At 48.7% G+C, this 19,607-nt stretch overlaps 1 protein-coding gene across 1 annotated transcript; it reads right to left on the bottom strand.

The window, feature by feature from the left end:
- Nucleotides 1-553: 553 nt before the first annotated feature.
- Nucleotides 554-17,609, bottom strand: ACTR1A (actin related protein 1A). Its single transcript, XM_054071691.1, has 11 exons — nucleotides 17,453-17,609; nucleotides 11,366-11,430; nucleotides 10,399-10,474; nucleotides 9,518-9,643; nucleotides 8,598-8,722; nucleotides 8,057-8,273; nucleotides 5,476-5,568; nucleotides 4,595-4,769; nucleotides 3,658-3,719; nucleotides 3,228-3,268; nucleotides 554-2,851 (listed from the first exon to the last, which is right to left on the bottom strand). The coding sequence occupies exons 1-11, from the start codon at nucleotides 17,498-17,500 to the stop codon at nucleotides 2,749-2,751; spliced, it is 1,131 nt and encodes a 376-aa protein (XP_053927666.1). The 5' UTR covers nucleotides 17,501-17,609; the 3' UTR covers nucleotides 554-2,748.
- Between the last annotated feature and the right edge of the window lie 1,998 nt (nucleotides 17,610-19,607).

Raw genomic sequence — 19,607 nt, 5'->3', positions numbered from 1 at the left:
CCCCAGCAAAGCTGTGCACTGGGGCCAGGGGCATGACCTGCCTTTGGCGGGGTGGTGGGTCACCTACCCCTGGTGCTCTTCATTCACCAGCTGCTGTTGGGGACAAGGCTGGGTACAGTCGCTGCCCTGGGCACTGTGCCGCCTTTCCCCCCCATCCCCACGCCTGTCCTGGGAGCAAAGCTTCCTGTTGGTTCTCAGCCAGCACCTGTGCTGGCACCAGCTCTTCTCACAAGGACGTTGGCATCACTCCCCTTGCCCTCACTCACCAGGGCTGCCCTCGCTCAGTTTCTCCCCACCTCAGCTGCCCATGGCCTGTCTGCGGCAAGAAACACGATAGAGAGCAGGTGCTGAGAAGAGCAGCTTTGGACACCAGCACAGACCACAGCCGCAGCCCTGCAGTCTCCTCCCTCAAAAGACAGGTCAGGAATGCAATCCTGGACCAGAGATGGTGTCTCCATGCAGAGATTGGCCTGCAACAATTCTGCATGGGCAAGAGAAGAAAACATATTATCTCCTTAAAACTGGAGCTGTGGGAAGATGAGGTCAGGAGGCTCGAGGGTTGTGTATGAATGACTTTATTTAAGTATGCTGGGCACCACCAGGCAACATGGTTTGGACAGTGTGCGAGGGAACAGTCAGGCAGATCACACGGATGCTAGATTGGAGATGGCACCTTGCTCTCCGGTCACTGCAGGTTACAAAATGGAGCACTGCTGCTTCTGCAAGGCCAGCAGCGGGGCTGGGAGCAGGGGAAGAGACCACTGGCACTGCCTGGGGCACGTGAACCGAATGGAGCGAGAGGGGGTTGCTGCTTCCCCTCACCACACTGCAGCAAACCACCAAGAACACAGCTGATTTTCCAGCAGGTGTTTGAGCACTGATGGCTCTTTTCTACCTTCTTGCTTAAAAAACACCCTTTGCTCTGATGGGGGTAGGTGAACAAGCAGGGAACAGACCACACCTGCCTACCTAAAGCCTCTCCAGGCCCAGCAGAGAGCCCCAAGAATGTGGTTCCCACAGGCACAGCACGCTGCGCGCTGCTGCTCGCCTTCATCTCGGCTGGGCGAAACACCAGCTTTTGCCATACCTCTGATGCAGGGTGGCAGCGGGGCTGCTGCAGCCCCCCAGCTCCTACCCCACCTCTGCGCTTGAGCGTGACCCCATGGTGCTGTGTGGCAATGAACAGAAAGGAGGGGCACGGGGAGGAACTGCCACGTGAGCAACGCCAGCTCCACCACTGCTGCCAAGTGCTGCAGAAAACGGACAACGGAAGGAAAAAAAACATAATAAAGAGCACCAAATAATGCGTAAGAAACCACAAAACCATCAGGGGAGGCAGTGGCGTGCCCCAGTGCAAGCGGGTCGGCAGGCCCACCCAGCGTGGCAAGAGCCATAGAAGCAAAGCAGCCACCAGGTGAGCAGAAAGGCATCAGCAGTGCAGCAGAGCAGAGCCAGCGCAGCAGCTTCCCGCTCACAGACCTGCTGTTCACACCAACGTCCTGGTACAGTTTATTGTCCTCTCATTTAGTGCATTCATAGAGAACAGCGAGACTCGTGGCAGAGCGGTCGCTGGGAGGTGTTGCGGGGCTGGCTGGCTATTCCGCTAAGCATGTGCGCTGTAAACAGTGTTAACATCGAGCAGTGGACAGCTGGGTAACAGGGGTTCAAAGAAGACCCAAAGCATAATTCCCAGGTGCTGTGGTCAGTATTTGAGATATCCTCAGACATTTCAATAAATAAAACAATTCTTACATTACAATGCACCTTCCCAATTATTATTTTGCCCCAGAATGGATAAAGTACACGAGTTATGCCTGGCTGCAAATACATGCTCCCTTGGCCCTGACATGGCAGGAAGGAGGGAAAACAGCCTGGACTCTTACAGAGAAAGAACATGAGAGCTCAGCACTGTAAATCTTGGCAGGTTGAGGGGGAACACACAAGTGCCTTCACCCCCATTCTGGGGCACTTGCTTCCAAAGGAAAAAAGGTATTTAAAACAAGGTACAAGAGAATAACCGTCTAGTACAATGATAGCTGATTAGGTTTGCTTTGTTCTACTCCATGCAATACAAACTAAGTCCTATCACCAACTTCTCCAGCTGCGGTGCAGACCCACGCGCCAGGCTAAGAAGTCACACACGCATACACGCACTCACACACCAAAACCGGTTGGGGAAAATGGGCTGAACTGTTGAGAACGTGTTTCTCTTAATAAAAAATATATTAAAAACAACTTCAAAAACCTACTGATGGTGAAGACACTGATGAAGAAGAAAGTAGAGATGGGGCATCAGCTACGTGTTTCCAGACAATCCAGGCATTGCAGTTGGGCTGGCTGACGCCTGTGTGCGCAGTCTGCAGTGGTTGGCTCCCTTCTGGCTTGCTAGGCAGTTTGTATAAGCTCTTCCCTTTGTTTTTGCTTGCTTCTTTGTTTTACAGTGACAAATGTGATTGCGATGCAGAAATTAAGGGACTGAAATGAAAAAGGAATGGGGCATTCTGGAGAAATTCATGATTGGTATTTTCTCCTTTCCATTTAGAAAAAAAACCCAACAGAAATAAAATAAAAAAATAAGAAGTTAGTAGTAGTAGTACAGCCCTCCTGCTGCTGTCGTCTTTGCTCAGTGACATCAGGGCATGCTGGCGCACACACACACACACAGGCAGCTCTCAGACACTCGGACTCAGAAAAGCGAGTTTAGAACTGAAGTGAGTCTTCGGAGGAGACTGAGGACGGGTCCCAGGGCTAGAAGCTTTTTCGTTGGATGGCACGAGCTCCATCTTCTTCGTATTCCTTTTTCGAAACCCACATTTTCTTAAAGGTGTCCAGGGAGGCGAGGATGGAGCCACTGGGGAGAGACAGGCATGTTACAGGTTAAAGGAAGATGCTGGGGGCACGCTCACCGTGTCTCTGCAGAGATGAGCTTTTCAATTGAACAGCACTTCCCCACATAACAGACGCAGCAACACCAGCTGCCTGTAACAGAAACACTCTGGGCAGCCGCTTCCTCTCCTGTCAGCCTCAAATGTGCCAGCATTGCAGAGCCCCGCTCCAGCCGCCCCTCCCCAAACAATGTGCCAACTGCAGTAAAACACTGAGCATTGCGCTGCCAGACAATGAGACCCTCCCATCACAGCACCAGAAGGTACCAGGGTGTGAGTGCTGACTGGCTCCGCCTCCCCAGCCCTCATCCCCTGGCAGATGTGTCACTGTGCAGTACGTACCCAATCCACGTGGAATACAATCTCTCCTGAGGAGCCGATATCTGGGAGAAAAAGAGAATCAGTCAGCACCTTCCCAAGCTTCGGGCTGCTCTTCTGGACACGCTGCCCCCATTTTACTACAGCTGACAGCCAACACACACAGCTATGACCTCTCCCACTAGGGACACCCAGCAACATCCATCTCCCAGGAAAACCCAGCCACCGTGGTACAGAATCCTGGACAGGGGCTGTGTTGTCAGCAGAGCCACCTTCTCAGTGATGAAACCAGACGGGTTTTCATCACAACAGCAAATACTGTTGGGCTGTCTCAAGAAAACCATTTCTGGTTTGAAGCAAATGACAGCTACAATTAGCATGGTTCTTTGAAGGGGGCAAAGGCCACAGAACACCATTCATAGTAAGCTGTAAACAAAAAAGAGATGGCTCCTACCCTTATTTTGACGTCCTTCGGTGCCAGTTTCTTCACTTCGCTCAACAGCCTGTCGCCAAAGCCTGCATAAGACAGAATGTGTAGTGTGAGCCCCTCAGCAAAATCCCAGGTTCCATCTACTGATGATGCGGACACGTCCTGTGCAGTCTTATTCAAATACCCCACTCCAGATCTCACGGAGACACCAGTTTGGAGACGCACAGAACACAGCCAGTGAGGCAGTGGGATTCTGTCTCCCTCAGAAGAACCTCAAACACTGGCACAATGGGTGCTATCCCCCAGCAGCAACTTGAGACAAGCAAACAAGATTTTTAGCTGGGACCACAGGTGGGTCTGGTCCTTCCTCATCTCTAGGCATTCCTCCCGTGTCCAGCCCACTTGCACAGTGGAGCAAGGTTTGAATGGGAAGACCAGGACCTATTTGGAGATGTCCACCTGTGGGTAACATGCTGATGGGCTGTGGCAAATGATCTCTTTCAGTTGATGGGGGCCAACTGAGCCCTGAGGGGATGGGTAGAAAGCTTTCTGCACACATATAGAGCAGACACCTCATGCAGTGCCAGGACCATTGGACTCTCACACAGCAGTGACCTAAAGAAACCTTAGGAGGCGCAAGAGCCTTGTGGGTAGCTGGTCTCCAATACCTGCATTACAGCAGCAGAGCACACCTATTCAGTCCTGACACAGGCAGAGCTGACAGGAGGGAAACAACAAAAACCCTTCAAGCCCAGAAAGCAATCCACAAGGCCAGACGTGCCTTGCATACCCGGAAGGGTATGACTAGGACTTCGAAAATCAGACAGTAACCCCTGCTGAGAGTTCCTACAGCCCTCATCCCACAGGACAAGTTGCATTATCCAGATTGTCTTCCCAGTTTCACATGAGAAGGTAGCAAGAGATCAGGTGTGTCACAGCCCTTTGCAAGAGAGGCAGGAACCTTTGAAAAGTGTGGAGCCTCCAGACAGCACGATGTTGGAGAACAGCGTTCGCCTCAGGTCCATGTCTGATTTCTGAATGGCAAAAACGAGCACCTCGTGGAGTCCTTCACATTCCTCCCCTATGAGATCTGGATGGAACAGGAGCTCAGGGGCTCGAAAACGGGCAGGGCCAATCTGCAACAGGAGAAGTTAGAGCAGAGAGAATGCAGTGTGACTCTGGCCACAGTCTACAGTTTGCACGTGTCTTAGGTAAAAATTCAGAGTAACAAAGTTTCCTGGCATTCCTGCTGCATCACAAGCTCCCCAGTGATCACCAGTTTTGTTTGCTGCTCCTAGAAAAGGCGCTATTTCCATTTTGCAGATGAAAGAGATGAAGAAACTTGCTGAGCCCCATACAGCAAGTCACTGACAGAAAAAGGTGCTGAAGGTAAACCCTCTATTTCCTCTTCTTCAACCATTCCATACAGGGCTCCGTCCTTTGACAATTATTCCTACCTCACTCTTCAAAGCAACTGTTTCTGTGCCTTTAAGCAGGGCAAAAGTCACATACAAAACCACTGCTGAATTTACAGTAAGGTGATTACTACCCACATTCTATACCTGACCTGCACAAAGATTTGCTAGATCAGAGCCCACCGTCAAATGGCTCAAAGTCCCCATGGCCACGCTGCATCCCCACCCAGTGGAAGTTGTGAGGTTTCTAAGGTTTTCTTCACCTAAAAATTCTAGCGCCCAGTCAACAGCCTGGGAGGAGTTCTGGTCTTTGAAAGTTATCCCCTCTCACCTAGCACTGCATTCAATTTCCCATCACTAGGCAGAATCCTATTCTGGAAACTCCATGCCTCAAAATAGGAATCCTGTGAGGGTGGTCCTTACAAACCTCAATAGTGCTTCCATCTGGCAGGTAGTACTGAGCCTTCTCGGTCTCCAGGGTGTCATCTTTCTGGGGGTTTATTGACAGGTAGCAGGCACGCTGGAGAGGAAACAGAGTTGGGAAGAGGGAGATCAGAAGGGTAAACCCAAATGCCTCTGACGAAATACTTTTCTTGCTAACAATCACAATCCGTGTATCCCTTGGGGAGACCAATTTCAAAAATATTTTGTGCTGGGGAAAAGACCTTTTGGGTTCATATCAGGCAGAAACACCTATTCACGCTACAGCTCCATGTGACAATTGCAGACATCAAGGATACTCACATTCCCTCTAGCTGCTGCTCACCTCTTGCTTCCAGCTCTCTCTTACTGCTTAAGTTACCTCCCTCTAGCGCAGACGGGTAACTATCCTGTGAGCGCTTCCAACCTACTGTAGGGCAAAGTAAAATATGCACCTGAAACACCTTTAGTGACATTAACTTTGTATAGAGCTGCGCTCAGGTAACTTCAGAACACATTAGGAGCACAAACAAAGTCCATTACTACATTTCAACAGGGCAAACAACAATTAATAGCTAAGAGTAAAACTTTTTTAACATGATCTAAGCTGCTCACTTCGCATTGCCAACCTGCATTTTAAGTTACAGGAAACAAAATACTTGGGCATTTCAAACTGCTCCAGCACCCTGTGTTTTCCATTCTGCAAAAAGCTTTGCTATTCCAGACTGTTATCATTTGAGGATTGAAAAAAAAAATCTAAAGAGAATCACTGAAAAGTTTAGATTGGAAAGGGGCCTCTCAAGAACATCTAGTCCAACCGCACTGCTCAGGCAGGGGCAGTTAGAACAGGCTGCTCAGAACCACATTCAGTCAGGTTTGTAACACTGTCACAGAACCTACAAATCTCTGGGCAACCTGTTCCAGTGTTTGACCACTCTCACAGTAAACCAAGGAACAAAGAACAATGTTTTCACTGACGTAGGTATTAAGCATTCCCCTTTTAAGGTAATTTCTTCTCTAGACTTTTTTAAATCCCCAAATTAATTTTCTAATATCTTTCCCTCTAAAATAAAATTCTTGAGTCAGACAGACTCCAACAGATAACAAGCAGCTTCAGGGTGGGACTAAGAAACTCCCATATCCAGGATCCCAGCTTTGTGCTTTCCATGGTGCATTCAGGCTGCGCGCCCAAACTTCGCCCAAGGAAAGAAAGTGGCAAACACGAGAAGCCACACTCAACCCCTCAGATTTGCAAATCAAGTCACAAACGGCATCAGCAGAAATCTCACTGCAAGTTCCAGGCACACACATCCTAGAAATCTGCATCACTTTCTTCTGCTAAAATTAGTCTTAAAGTAAAGCAGGTAGCGCACGTTCAAGAGCAAACATCATGTTTCTTTCGCCCTCTTCAGCAGTCTTACTGGAGGGCAGTCAGTATGTAAAGCAGGATGGGGCTCACTTCTCCTGCTCTTTTGTTTGCCTAAGTGTATAGTCCAGAGAAAAGATTGCACTCTGTTGCATTTAACAGTCAGCACAATGACTTTTAAATAGTTTCATCACCCAAAGTGCAAAGGGAGCCCTGGCCATTTATGATGAGTACAAAGTATAAGCACTGCCCCCTCAGCACAGCCACATGGAGCTATGGCCATGCAGAACAAGCAAACCGTTTCTATTATGGCCCTTTGCTGATTGGCCACAGGTTCAGGAATGGCTCACTAACACTCCCAAGACCTGGCACAGGCTGCTGGCTCAGCCCAGAGTTACCTGTGGCAATCCCAGCGGGTGATGGGGGCCCACAGCACAGCAGCAACTGGGAGCCACTAGCACACAGCACTCACAGCCAGTACTAGTCTGAGAACTGACCCCACGTAAAGCTGCTGTGAGCAGTCACCAGCTCCAAGCTACTATTCACCATGTCACCTCTGTCCTCCTCTCACGGCACACAACAGAAGCCAAGGCAACTGCTTTGCTAGGCATCTTAATCATGCCTTTCCAAACTACTGCACAGCTCTGAGGTCACTAAACACTGCAGCATGTTTTCACCTCCATGTCAACAGCCCCTCAAACAGGGATTAGATGCAACCTTGACTGTAAGTCTCCGGAATACAGGATGGTTGAGGTTGCAAGGGATCTCTAAATGTCATCTTGTCCACCCGCCTTATTCAAGCAGGGTCACCTGGAGCAGGCTTGCCCAGGACCTTGTCCAGACGGCTTCTGAGTATTGCCAAGGATGGAGACTCCACAACCTGTGCCAGAAGTGCTTAGTCACCCACACAGTAAAAAAGTTTATGTCTAAGCAGCCTGGCTCCATTTTCTTTGCACTCTCCCTTCAGACACTTATATGCATTGATGAGGTTCTCCTCAACCTTCTCTTCTCACAGCCCAGCAGTCCCCCCTCTCTCAGCCTTTCCTCATATGAGAGATGGTCCAGTCCTTTAACCATCCTAGTGGCCCTAGTCTCCCAGGTAGGTAAAGGAATAAGGTGCAGAGCTGGGTAGGCTGGCACTTCCCACTAGGTTTCACAAGTCATGACTTCCCTTGGGCAGAAACCCCTTCTTGAACAAACACAGAAACAGACAATACATCACCTCCTTGATGGTCTTGACAATCTCAAACTCAGAGGTTGTGTGGAAGTCATAGCCTTCCTTCCGGAGATAGAGACGCAGGAAGCGTGAGACATCGCGGCCAGCGATGTCAATCCGCATGATGGAGTGAGGCATGGCAAAGCCTTCATAGATGGGCACCGCATGGGTAACACCATCCCCGGAGTCCAGCACCACTCCTGTGGTCCTCCCAGTCGCGTAGCTAGCAAAGGGGGCAAACAATCAAATCAGAACAGGCAATTCAAAGTGACCCCAAGCATGCAGCACATCTGGGCTCAACTCAAGCAGCAGAGATTCCGTGTGAATGGGTGCTAAATAAACCCCCCAAAACCTAGTTTTCATCATAGTTCAGCAAATTTCTGTAAACTCTTTATTACAGAAATTAAAATAGTTTCAGTTATTGTTAGAACAGTGGATAAGTCTGACATCAGTGTGGTCTTCTGCAGGTCTTTGTTTTTTTGTTTGTGAAACAATGGATTTCACAGCAATATTTCACAAGCACAAATCGGAGACAAAACACACTTACAGGCTAAGCACAGCTTGCATGGAGATGAATAGTGCTGGCACATTGAAGGTCTCAAAGAACACCTCAGCAGCACGCTCTCTGTTCTTGCGCGGGTTTAGGGGTGCTTCTGTCAGCAGCACAGGATGCTGGTAAAGAAAAGATAGAGCCATGCTGCAATAACCAGGAGGCAGCTAGATGCCTGTTCCTTAAAATTTCTGCTCTGCATATTTACTCACTTTAGGAACCACTGGCACAAGAGGACAGGTAGAATGGAGAAATTTCAGGTACTGAGCTGTATTAGACTGTGGAAAACCTCTACTAAGTTGGATGACCAGAAGGGCTCTAGCCTAGTTATGAAGAAATGTTAGAAAATCTACTCTGTAATTGACTCTGTCCTGTGAAGGATGAACGAGATGACTCTCAGTGCTCAAAGTCAGACAGATTAGCCAAAATACACAAAACCTCAGAAAGGGTGAAGGCACATGGTCTTAGTACCAACAGGCAGAAATGTTACTACTCCACTTATACAGCCTGCTGCTCTCAGCCATTTAATAAGTTTTCATTCAGCTCCTTCCAGACCACAGGGCTGTGGTTTTCTCCTTCTTCACTCAAGTCATCGTACTGCTGAGTGGATATGCCTGACACGAGGGCAGAACAGGAAAAGTAAGAAGCAGTTGGCCTAGAGCAGAATCATTAGAGAGAGCATGAATAACAACTGTGGAAAGAGATTTTCCATCTGGCCAGAACATCAGACCTGGGGAGGAGCTCTGCTTGCACACTTCTGCAGTATCTCCTGAGAGGTGAAAGAGCCTAATTTACTAAAGAAGAGCATTTAGAAGCAAATTTAGAAGAGCAAAGGAAAATCTTTCCTGGATTTCCAAGGCTCCTGGTGTCAGACACACCGAATGACACCTGTGCCATGACATGATGAAGTATCTCACCTCCTCTGAGAATGTCTGAAGCTGGTCTTTCGAATACACATACTGCCAAATGCGCTCCATGTCATTCCAGTCCTTTACTATGCCGTGCTCCATCGGGTATCGGATAGAGAGGAGACCTCTGTGCTCCTAAGAAAACAGAAAGGACAATAGAGCACTCCTGTCAGAGACCCAAACTATCCCATTTCTGAGCTCTATGACTATGATTTAATGTCAGACTCGCTAATTTTTTATTCCACTAAAGACAACTACTAGCATACAGGGCAAAACCCAAACATTAATGACAGACATCTCTCCCAGAGAAGTATTCACGAGATTAAACAAGGCCTTTTTATATCAAGTAGGAAAGTCTAGCATTTGCGGACCACATTCCTTTCCAACACTTTTCAAGCCAATATATAGCCACCTATCAAATGGTATCTTTGTTACACCAGTTCAGACGTGATACAAAGTACCACAGGGTGGTACAAGGGAATGCAGTTTGAAGGGCTCAGGAGAACTGTGAGACCATACAACTGCATGCTGAAAAAGCAGGACTGGGGAAAACAAGTCCACACCAGGGAGATAAAAGGCACCCAACGAGGGTCCACTTCTAAAGTTCCCAGTCAAAAAGATGGGGATATAACCATAGAGCCCAGGAAGAAAAGGAGAGACACACAGAAAGACTTGAGAAAAAGGTCTGTGGTCAGCAAGTTGGCACAAGAAGAATTTCACAAAGCTTCCCACTCCACTTTGGACACACTTAAGAAGTGAATCCATTCTGCCCTTCAGATCTATCAGCTGATACCAAGGAACCAGAGCCCTTTTACACACCACTGCCACAGCCCCTTCTTGCAGCAGCACACCCAGGTACACAGAGAAATGCAGTACACAGGTTTTCTTACCTCTGCCTTTGGACCAATGAAAATGTCCCCTTCTAATGCACCAGCCATAACACGAACGTGCTTTGGTCTGCCCACACTAGAACAGAGGCAAGAGTATAAATGCTTCTAGAGAGAGAGAGAGCTCTGATACACCCAAGGATTCATTACTTTCTGTTCCTCTCCATCCAAACCAGTACTTTCTAAAGCAAAAGGCAAGTCTGAGGGCGCTACCAGGCACAGGCAGGCCCAGGATTGTTCTTTCTGAGCTAATCTCAGAACTCGGAGTAAAGGGAATGGTTTGAAGATGCTTCTGAACTGGCAGGACATAAGCCCGCTGAGCCTGGCTGTACTTTGCCTGACTATTCAGGACTTAATTGTTCAAGCAGTGCCAGGGATGAAAAAGGCTGGACTGAGCAATTGTCTGAGTGGACAGAGCCGCATGGTGTTGCCTGACATCAGCTAGGCTTCTGGGATCAGACATTTATAGTCCCAAACCCTGCCTCAGCATACACTGCTCAGAACACAAATACACGCATGAACCTCCCCTCCTTTGAAAATAAAAGCCAGTGACTCTCCAGAGTTCCTGATCCAGCAGTCCTTCCAGTAAAACTAACATAAAACTTCCAAGGAAGTTTGACAAGAACCAAGACATCAGACCACACACCAAACAAATATAGAGGTCTTCATACCTATTGTCCCAACTTTGTCTTTCCTGGTTATTTTCCTAATGTTTCAAGACATGAGGACTTCCTGCTTTGGTTAGGTGCTGAGCCTGACAAACTGCCAAGTTATCTTTTATGGCTCCTCCCCCCAAAAAAAATTCAAAGGGCTTAATAACAAAGATCGCCTCTCCCTGATGCTTCTGTGCAGCAGGCAGAAAAAGAATAACTCATTTCTCCAGTTGCAAAGTTGGACCATTCTCCCCCTCCACATATCAAACAACTGGTACACAGTACTAAGAACTTATCAAGACCAGCAGAATACTTACTAGTTCGGAAAGCAGTATTTCGGTATTTGATCACCTGCAAAGCCTGCTTTGATCACACCCGAGCCCTGCAGGAGAAACAGACAAATACATGAATTTATCATTCATTCAGTCATCCTCACAAGTTTTAAAGGAATCACAAAGTACATCGGCATCGCCAGATCCTCTCCTTTTTCCTAGGAATAAAGCTCCCTAGAGACTGACTCTCCAGGCAGAGCTGGGAACGGAAAGGTGCCAGCAGGGCAGCTTTGCCACTAGAGGGGAGTAACTGGCACCCCCCTGGCAGCCACACACCACAAACCCCCAGGAGCAGCCTGATGCTGCTCTGCATACACACTCAGATACTGCTCTGTACAGACAAGTTTTTTCCTACCCAACGCTATTTCTAGGGGTGAAGGAGGCCAAACCCCAGTTCCACAGTCCTCTGTTCATCTTCAATACACTCTCGATGGAGGAAAGCACTCCAGAAAGCCAAGCAAGAGCAACCAAACCCTGCCAGTTTCAGGGGTCTTGCTAAAAGGGGGAGGATGAAGGCTGCAGACCTTTCAGAAGCAGATTTGGAAACGATGGAGGGAGGGTGGTTAAAGAGAAAGGACCAAGAAAGGAAAGGAAACAGGCTGGAAAGGAGACTAGGGAAAAGAAGATCAGGTGGTGGGCAAACTAGCTAATGCTAAAGAGGCAGGTCACAAAGAAACGGTCAGAAGAGACACTCGAAATAATCCCAGACAAGGGGCTGGGAAGAACAAAGGTGCCAGTCAGACTGCAAAAGGAAGAGCTGGAAGCAGGAAGAGCGGCTGACAGGATGGGGCCTGTTTAAAAGGGACAAGGAAGAGGAGGTTAGGTACAGCAGTCAGAAAGGCACGAATCCAAAAAGCCTTCTGTAACATTCAAAACTGCACAAGCAGCAAACACAGAGTGGGTGAAACCAGCTGTGGGGCCGCCCTGGCAAGGAGTCTGTGTTGGGCATCTGGTCCCACAGTTCACGTTCCCATCAGCATCGTCCAGAGGCACCCTGGGAACACCATCATCAACTTGGATCTGTACTGATTCCTTCCCCTCCTCCATTTCCTCTCCCTGCACAAGCGAATGACATCTTGAAACAATGAGCAGCTTGCAGGAACACCCAAGTTTTGCTAAGGAGTGGATTTTCATAGGATGTCCTTGGATAAGCCGTTTCACTGATAATCCCAGATGACCACAGGAGCAAGCTGTTCTAGAGGAAGATGAGCAATTCCATTTTATCTCATAGTGGGAAATGAAACCACGAGTTTGCATTGAAACCAGTGACCTATGAAGTGCCTGCTCACTCTTAAGGGCTCTGCAGCAGGACATTGTGACTGCCCCAGAGCATTTTAAAACGAGTAGTGATGCAGCTCCTCCACCGCTTTCCCCTTTCCACCATCTCTTTGTGGGTCAGCACCACTGCTTTCACTCAGAGGCTGAGGCTGAATGAGCTGATCAGTGCTTTGCCAGACAAGCTCTGGTTGCAGCAGTTTCCGACGACGCCATCCCAGCTGCCTGCCCTGTTCCAGCGCCAGAGGTTACCAGTCAGAGCAGGCTCAGAACAAAGGAATGCAGGGCGGCCCCAGCCTCTCCAGTGCACAGTCCAGTGCCTTATTCCCAACTACTTTCATCAGCAACTTCAGTCGTGGTGCTGGCTTTGCACAGAGCATGTGTGCTCTGCACCAGGGCCAGGGCAGCCCTGCTTGAAACCACCAGTCAGATTTGCCAGGACACATCCACAAGAGATGCATATCAGGAACACCCTACAAACCAGACCTAGCTCATTATACAAGACAGACTACTTGAATCCCCGTCTCCTGATAGACGCCTGCAGCCAGCCTGGCTCAAGGAGCACACCCAAGCATGCCAGGCATCAGGACTGGTCCCTCTGGACAAGAGGGACTCCCAAGGCCTGCATCAATGGTACCGGTGTGACAAAGAAGCCTGGGAAGTGTCAGAGACTTCCTTTAAACAGACTGTTTTCTGGCTATTCACTTCAAAGTCAAGTAAGGAATAAACCAAACCCAATATTTTGTTTATCCTTATCATAATTTACAAACAACTCCATACCTGGGAAATAACGCCATCAACTTTGTCAAGCCTTGTGGCAAAAAAAGTTGAATCAAAGGCAGTAACATAACCACATCAGAATATTGTGCTTATTGAATATTTTATTCAAGATAATGACTGATCTTGCTGCCAGCAGAGTCTGCTGATGGGAAGCGCTTTCAAGAGAACAATGATGCTCCTGTTTTAACACAGAGATCGAAACTTCCTTATGGCAGGCCAAAAATCACCCAGCATGTCCTGGTGACATTCCCAGCGAGTTACACATCTTTGCATTTATATACTGAAGTCCCAAGTTAACCATATGTGTTGGTAATTCACTCCTGGCTGGAGTCAAAGGTGAATGGCTGTTTTGGATGTGCTGGTAGGATGAGACTTCAACACAGTTGAGCTTCCAAGTGCCTAGGAACAAGCTGAGCACAGCTGTTTGCTGTCCCTGCACGGCAAAAACCTGACAGCACTTTCTGACCTATTCAATATTCCTTGAAAACATTTAACTTCTTTAAAGACATGTGTGCTGAGTACATCTATTCACGACAGACCAGCTTGTGTCTCCTATACAACACGAGGAAAAGGTTTATACTTCAAAACAACCTTGGCTGATTCAGAAGGTTTAAAGAATCATAGAATAGTTTGGATTGGAAGGGACCTTAAAGATCATCCGGTTCCAACCCCACTGCAGGGGCATCCCCCACCAGACCAGGCTGCCCAAGACCCCACCCAACCTGGCCTTGAACACCTCCAGGGATGGGGCATCCATGACTTCCCTGAGCAACCTGTTCAAGTAGCTCACACTCTCATCGTGAAGAAATTCCTCCATATGTCTAGACCTGCTTTTACATCTTTGTTTCATGTAAGCAAAAGGCCACACATCTTCCCCCCCCGCTATGAGCCCCGATTTATTAACACTTAAAAAGAATTTCAAAATTGACATCCTTCCACCAATAACTGTCCTGGCTGGTTTTTCATCCAGTCAGGTTTGGTTTGTTTTTTAATCTGAGCAAAAGAATAGAAGAAAGAAAAACTATGTGTTAAATGTAAAGGTCAAGGAAGAGAATCTCAGGGAAAATTCTCATGGGTACCTTGAAGCAACTGAACCTGCCTCTTCTGTGAGCTCTGCTGTTGGTCAGTCATTGATGCATTCGTCTTGATGCACTTAGGACTCAAACTTAAATGGAAATCATGAAGAGAGTCAATCTGCCATGTGGCAATTTTTATGAAGAATGCATGTTTCATATTGTACAGCTATTTTATTAGATACACATTTTAAAAGATCAAGAATAAAACAAAGGCACAATGGCCCTTACTGACAGCTTAGCTGTTTAAAATGCCACCATTTAGACTACAAACACAAATTTTATCCTCTTTTATCCAGAGACAATTCCATGGGGGTCAAGGAATTCGCACTTGCTTAAGCCATGGCTGAACCACGCCGTCTGTTTACACATGCACTACGCTCATCAGAGCTCCCAGACCATTTACTTCAGAGAGAACTTGTTGGAGTGCAAGATGGGAACACAACTCTTTTGAAAATGACTTATCAGACAATGAGTATTACGGCTATGTTGAGATACAGCTCCAGCCTCTCACTGTATATTACAAAACTCACCCTGCTGAAAACATAGAACTGAGTGTTCTGTTAGGTAACATAAAAAAAAGTCCTCCTTGTTGAGTTTTTAGCTACATACGTTAATGTCCCTTTGGCACACAACATGATAATAGAGCAGGGCTAGGACCGGCAGAGTCTGGCTTATTCACTAGCACAGTATCTCCCATTCCCTCTCCCATACACATGCATACATGAGTCAGGATAACATTCAGCCTTGAAAAGCTGCCGGCAGCTCTATGAGGAAAAGCAGTAATGAGGTGGCAGGAGCAGAGGTACCCGCTCCATACGGCTCCACTTCCCATCCTCCCTGAACTCAGAAGAACGCCAAAACTGCAGCGTCACCACAAGGCTCCTCAGCCGACAGGCTGCCAGCGTTAAAGAAGATGTCATAACAACTGCTTCATCCTCCTTCTTGTACAGAGAGAGGAAGGGAGGGAACTCATTCATCATAAAGGCAAGAAGAATTAGCTTTTATAAGACCAGCTGATAAAATAAGAAAGAGTCAGTTGCTGGCATACGAGCCCCTCTTCTGGTCTGAAGCAGGGGTGACAATCATCGCACTAAGTAACAAAGAGACAGACTGAAATTAGCTATAGTCTGCTACTATGTGACTACAGCACCACAAACATCTTCACAGTACCACAGCGCCTGCTAGTAACTTGAAGGGTTAGCTAATCACTTGCAGTGTCACATCACAGCAGTGTCAGTGCTGCTTCAGCCATTTCTGAAAACAAACAACCTAACTTATTCTTTAATGTTATACAAAACCACCTCTATAGTGTTAAATAAAGAAGATAATCTGGTTTTGACCACATAGTCAAGTCTACTGCTTAAACTCCTTTTCCATTAGGTATTTTCCTTCAATGTCTAGCTTAACTCTCTCTGCTGTGATTCCAGGCGGAGAAACAAACCCAAAATTGTATCAGAGACCTCAAGCTGTAGAGAGGAAATTGCAACCAATAATAAAGAAGGGGTCAGAAGAATAATTGTCTCGATCTGAAAAGACCTACAATCGTCCAGCTTATGGTAAAAGAGCTATCGGCTGAGAAGCGCTGCGCCATCAAGTCCACGTCACATGGCAAAAAGATTCAGCAGGAATTAAGATTACAGAGAGAGAAAGGAGCACAACACTGACCCTTCAAAACAAGATCTGCATCACTGGCAGCAGAGGTCAGAAGGGAGGAGCATGGGCTTGTGAGTCACTACACTGAAGGAGGCTCCCTCCAAGATACAACCTCCCACCTCTTCCTGGATGGACCTTTCTCCTGGAAGGCCAGCGTGGATGGGATAATCAGATCTGGATCCAGAAGCATCTCACAATCACACTCCTTTCCAGCTGAGGAATTGCACCGCACAGGTTGAAGGTCTGCTTTGAGCTAAGGAGGAGCATTATCAGCTGGGAGCAGCCATCTGTGACACCACACCCCACGGGCAAACTAGAGCTGATGCAAGCCATGCTGACAGGCTGAGCGAGCTGAGGTTGTTCAGCCTGGAGAAGGCTCCGAGGAGATCTTATAGCAACTTTCCAATACCTGAAGGGGGCTACAAGATTGCTGGGGAGGGAGTGTTTACAAAGGCTTGTAATTATAGGACTAGGGGCAATGGGTATAAACTGGAGAGAGCCAAATTTAGACTAGGCAAAAGGAAGAATGTCTTCACAATGAGAGTGGTGAGGCACTGGCACAGGTTGTCCAGGGAAGCTGTGACTGCCCCATCTCTGGAGGTGTCCAAGGCCAGTTTGGGTGGGCCCTTGGGCAGCCTGATCTAGTGGGATGTCCCTGCCCACGGCAGCAAGGCTGGAACTGGATGATGTTTAAGGTCCCTTCCAACCCAAACCGTCCAATGATTCTATGCCGGGAGCGGTTCCTTCAGGAGCTCTGCCTCCATGTGGGCTCTGGCACTGCAGCGGGCTGGATGCACCGGGAGGCGAAGCCGCCCCGTTTTGTCCAGGCCCGTGTTGGGGGGGGTTCCTGGCGGATACCCACCGCCCCCATTGTCCCGCAGGCACAAAGAGGGGCGGGGGGGCCGCGCCCGGGCAGCGCCGGCGGCCAATCAGCGGGCGGGCCGAGCGTGGGAGGCGGGGCCAGAGGCGCCCCGTTGCAGCAGGCGGCTCGCGGCCCCCCCCGGGACTGGCAGCCGCGCCGGCCAATGGGGCGGCTCGCGGCTGGCAGCCCCCACGGCGGGCGGGGCCCCTCCCCGCGCGCCATGGGCAGCACGTGATCGGCAGGCGCCTCAGCCAATCGCGGAGCGCCCTGCCGCGCAGGCTCCGCCCCCCGCGGCCTGCCAGGGCGCCGCGCGAGGAGGGCCCTGGGGGAGGGGGGAGCGCGGGGCGCGGCCGGCCCCGATGACAAAGGGATCGCGTCCTGCGGACCCTTCCCGCCCTCCCGGGACGCGCGGGCGCCCGTACTCACATTGTCTATCACGACGGGCTGGTTCGCTATCACGTCGTAGGACTCCATGGCCAGGACCCGCCGCAGCCGCCCGTCAGGGAGCAACAGCCCAGCCCGCGGCGGCGCGTGCGCGGAGTGGCGGCGCGGGGTCGCCTGGGCGATGTATTCCTCCGGCAGCGGGGCACGACGGGAGATGTAGTCCGAGCACCAATGAGACCGCCGAAAGCTGCGTCAGGAGCGGGGCATGCTGGGAGATGTAGTCCGGAGCTGCGAACGAGGCTAAAGTACGCGAGGGGTGCATGAGGCCCTTTCGGTGCGAAACCGGAGCGGGGCGGCGGGGGCGGCCCTTCGGGCGGCTGATTCCCGACCTAATAGGGGTCCCCATTCCTTTCAAGTCGGAAAAGAGAAAAAGTAATCATAGAGTCATTGAATGGTTTGGGTTGGAAGGGACCTTAAACATCACCTAGTTCCAACCCCCCTGCCATGGGCAGGGACATCCCACTGGACCACGCTCCCCAAAGTTCATCCAATCTGGCCTTGAACACCTCCAGGAATGGGGCATCCACAGCTTCCCCGGGCAACCTGTACCGGTGCTTCACCATCATCAATGTGACGACATTCCTCCCTATGTCTGTCTAGTGTAAATCTGCCCCTCTTCAGTTTATACCCATTGCCTCTTGTCCTTTCATTACAAGCCTTTGTAAACAGCCCCTCCCCAGCTTTCTTGTAGCCCCCTTCAGGAATTAGAAGGTTGCTATAAGATCTCGGAGCCTTCTCCAGGCTGAACGAGCCCAACTCTCTCAGCCTGTCCTTGTATGGGAGGTGCTTCAGCCCTCTGATCATCCTCGTCGCCCTCCTCTGCACTCGTTCCAATAGCTCCATATCCTTCTTATGTAATCACATGGCCTTCAGAGGAGGGAATCCATCCTATCCATCCTCTCATGGGATCATCCCTGCAAACTGGTGCCATAATGTGTCTATTCGCTCCGAGTACGACCTGGTTTCACTGCAGGCTTTGAGGCATGGCTACCAGGAAAGGATGAGTTGGGACAAAGAGCGCAAGTAACTGGCATCCCAGTATCAATACTGTGTTCCATGTGGCTCTGATACAAGAAGTTGTTACTGTCGCAAAAAGTGGAATATTTTTTATTTAAGCTAGAGTAGAGTTAAATTTCATCTGAGTAACTGTATTTTTTGAAAGTTAGACAGAATGTCCATCTGACAGCATGTTTTCTTTTCTTTTGGGCCATTTTCCAGACACTGCTCATTCTTTGGAGATGATAACTTCTTGTGTGAAGTATGATCTGTGCAGACTCTTCTGTAATTACCTCTATTTGGAGTTCATCCCTATCTCAAATACAAGGTCAGGTAGAGAGCTGGAGCCAACTCCAAATTAGCAAGAGATTTGACTGCTGTGAAGTTCATAATAACATCAAAATTAGTCCTTGGAAAGTAATAGAATATGCATGAGATTTCTGGGAAAATTTATGCATATGCATGTAAGTGGGAAATAAATTCTGTCCTAGCTCTAGTCTCACTGCACATGACTGATGGAGATTGCTTCGTCGTGTTGCCCAGGCCTGATAAAGGATGCTTGTTTTCTAAAACTGCAAAATGAGTCTTGGAGAGTTTTATTTGCTGACATTTTTGGTATCAGTTCAATTTGCTGAGTTCTCCATTTATTCTATGTTCTTTGAATAATTGGTGTCTGACAAGAATACTAAAACAATGCATTTACTTGAAACACCAAGCAACATTGGGTCTTGAAATGCATCAACTTCCCTGCTGGAGTATGCCTGGGGAGATTGGGGGAGATCTTGCCAGTCTCATCCCACATCTTTCACGCAGATACACAGAATTCTTTTCTGTAGCATCTGCCTCCAACCCAAGCAGGCAGTCTCATCTCAGATAGCTCTCTCTAGTGATTTTGCCCAGTGTAAAAGAGAGGGGTTTGTACAACAGGATGGATGGGGATGCGTTATTTCACAACCAGTATTGTATCACCTCAGTAAATGCGAGGAGGGACTGGGTATGTGTGTGTTAAGCCAACACAGCACTTCACACGTGACACCTTCTCAGCTGACTGCAACTGACTCCCCGATCAGATGTCAGAACAAGTAGTATCGCAGGAATGGGACAAGTGAAATATTGTTTGCTGTGGGAAGCAGTGACTCAT

This window comes from Cuculus canorus, chromosome 7, assembly GCF_017976375.1.
Source record: "Cuculus canorus isolate bCucCan1 chromosome 7, bCucCan1.pri, whole genome shotgun sequence".
NCBI classification, from domain to species: domain Eukaryota; kingdom Metazoa; phylum Chordata; class Aves; order Cuculiformes; family Cuculidae; genus Cuculus; species Cuculus canorus.
The sequence above is the reverse complement of the archived record's forward strand: the minus strand, read 5'-3'. Positions and strand labels throughout refer to the sequence as shown.

What these genes read in the sequence shown, in the direction of transcription:
- ACTR1A (XM_054071691.1), bottom strand. Translation starts at nt 17,500, where the DNA reads ATGGAGTCCTACGACGTGATAGCGAACCAGCCCGTCGTGATAGACAAT. An exon ending in TTGTCAAGACCATCAAGGAG is followed by an intron (nt 5,569 to 8,056) that starts GTGATGTATTGT and finishes TTTCCTCTCCAG; the next exon opens with CGTGCCTGCTACCTGTCAAT. An exon ending in CGAAGGACGTCAAAATAAGG is followed by an intron (nt 3,269 to 3,657) that starts GTAGGAGCCATC and finishes TTTTTCTCCCAG; the next exon opens with ATATCGGCTCCTCAGGAGAG.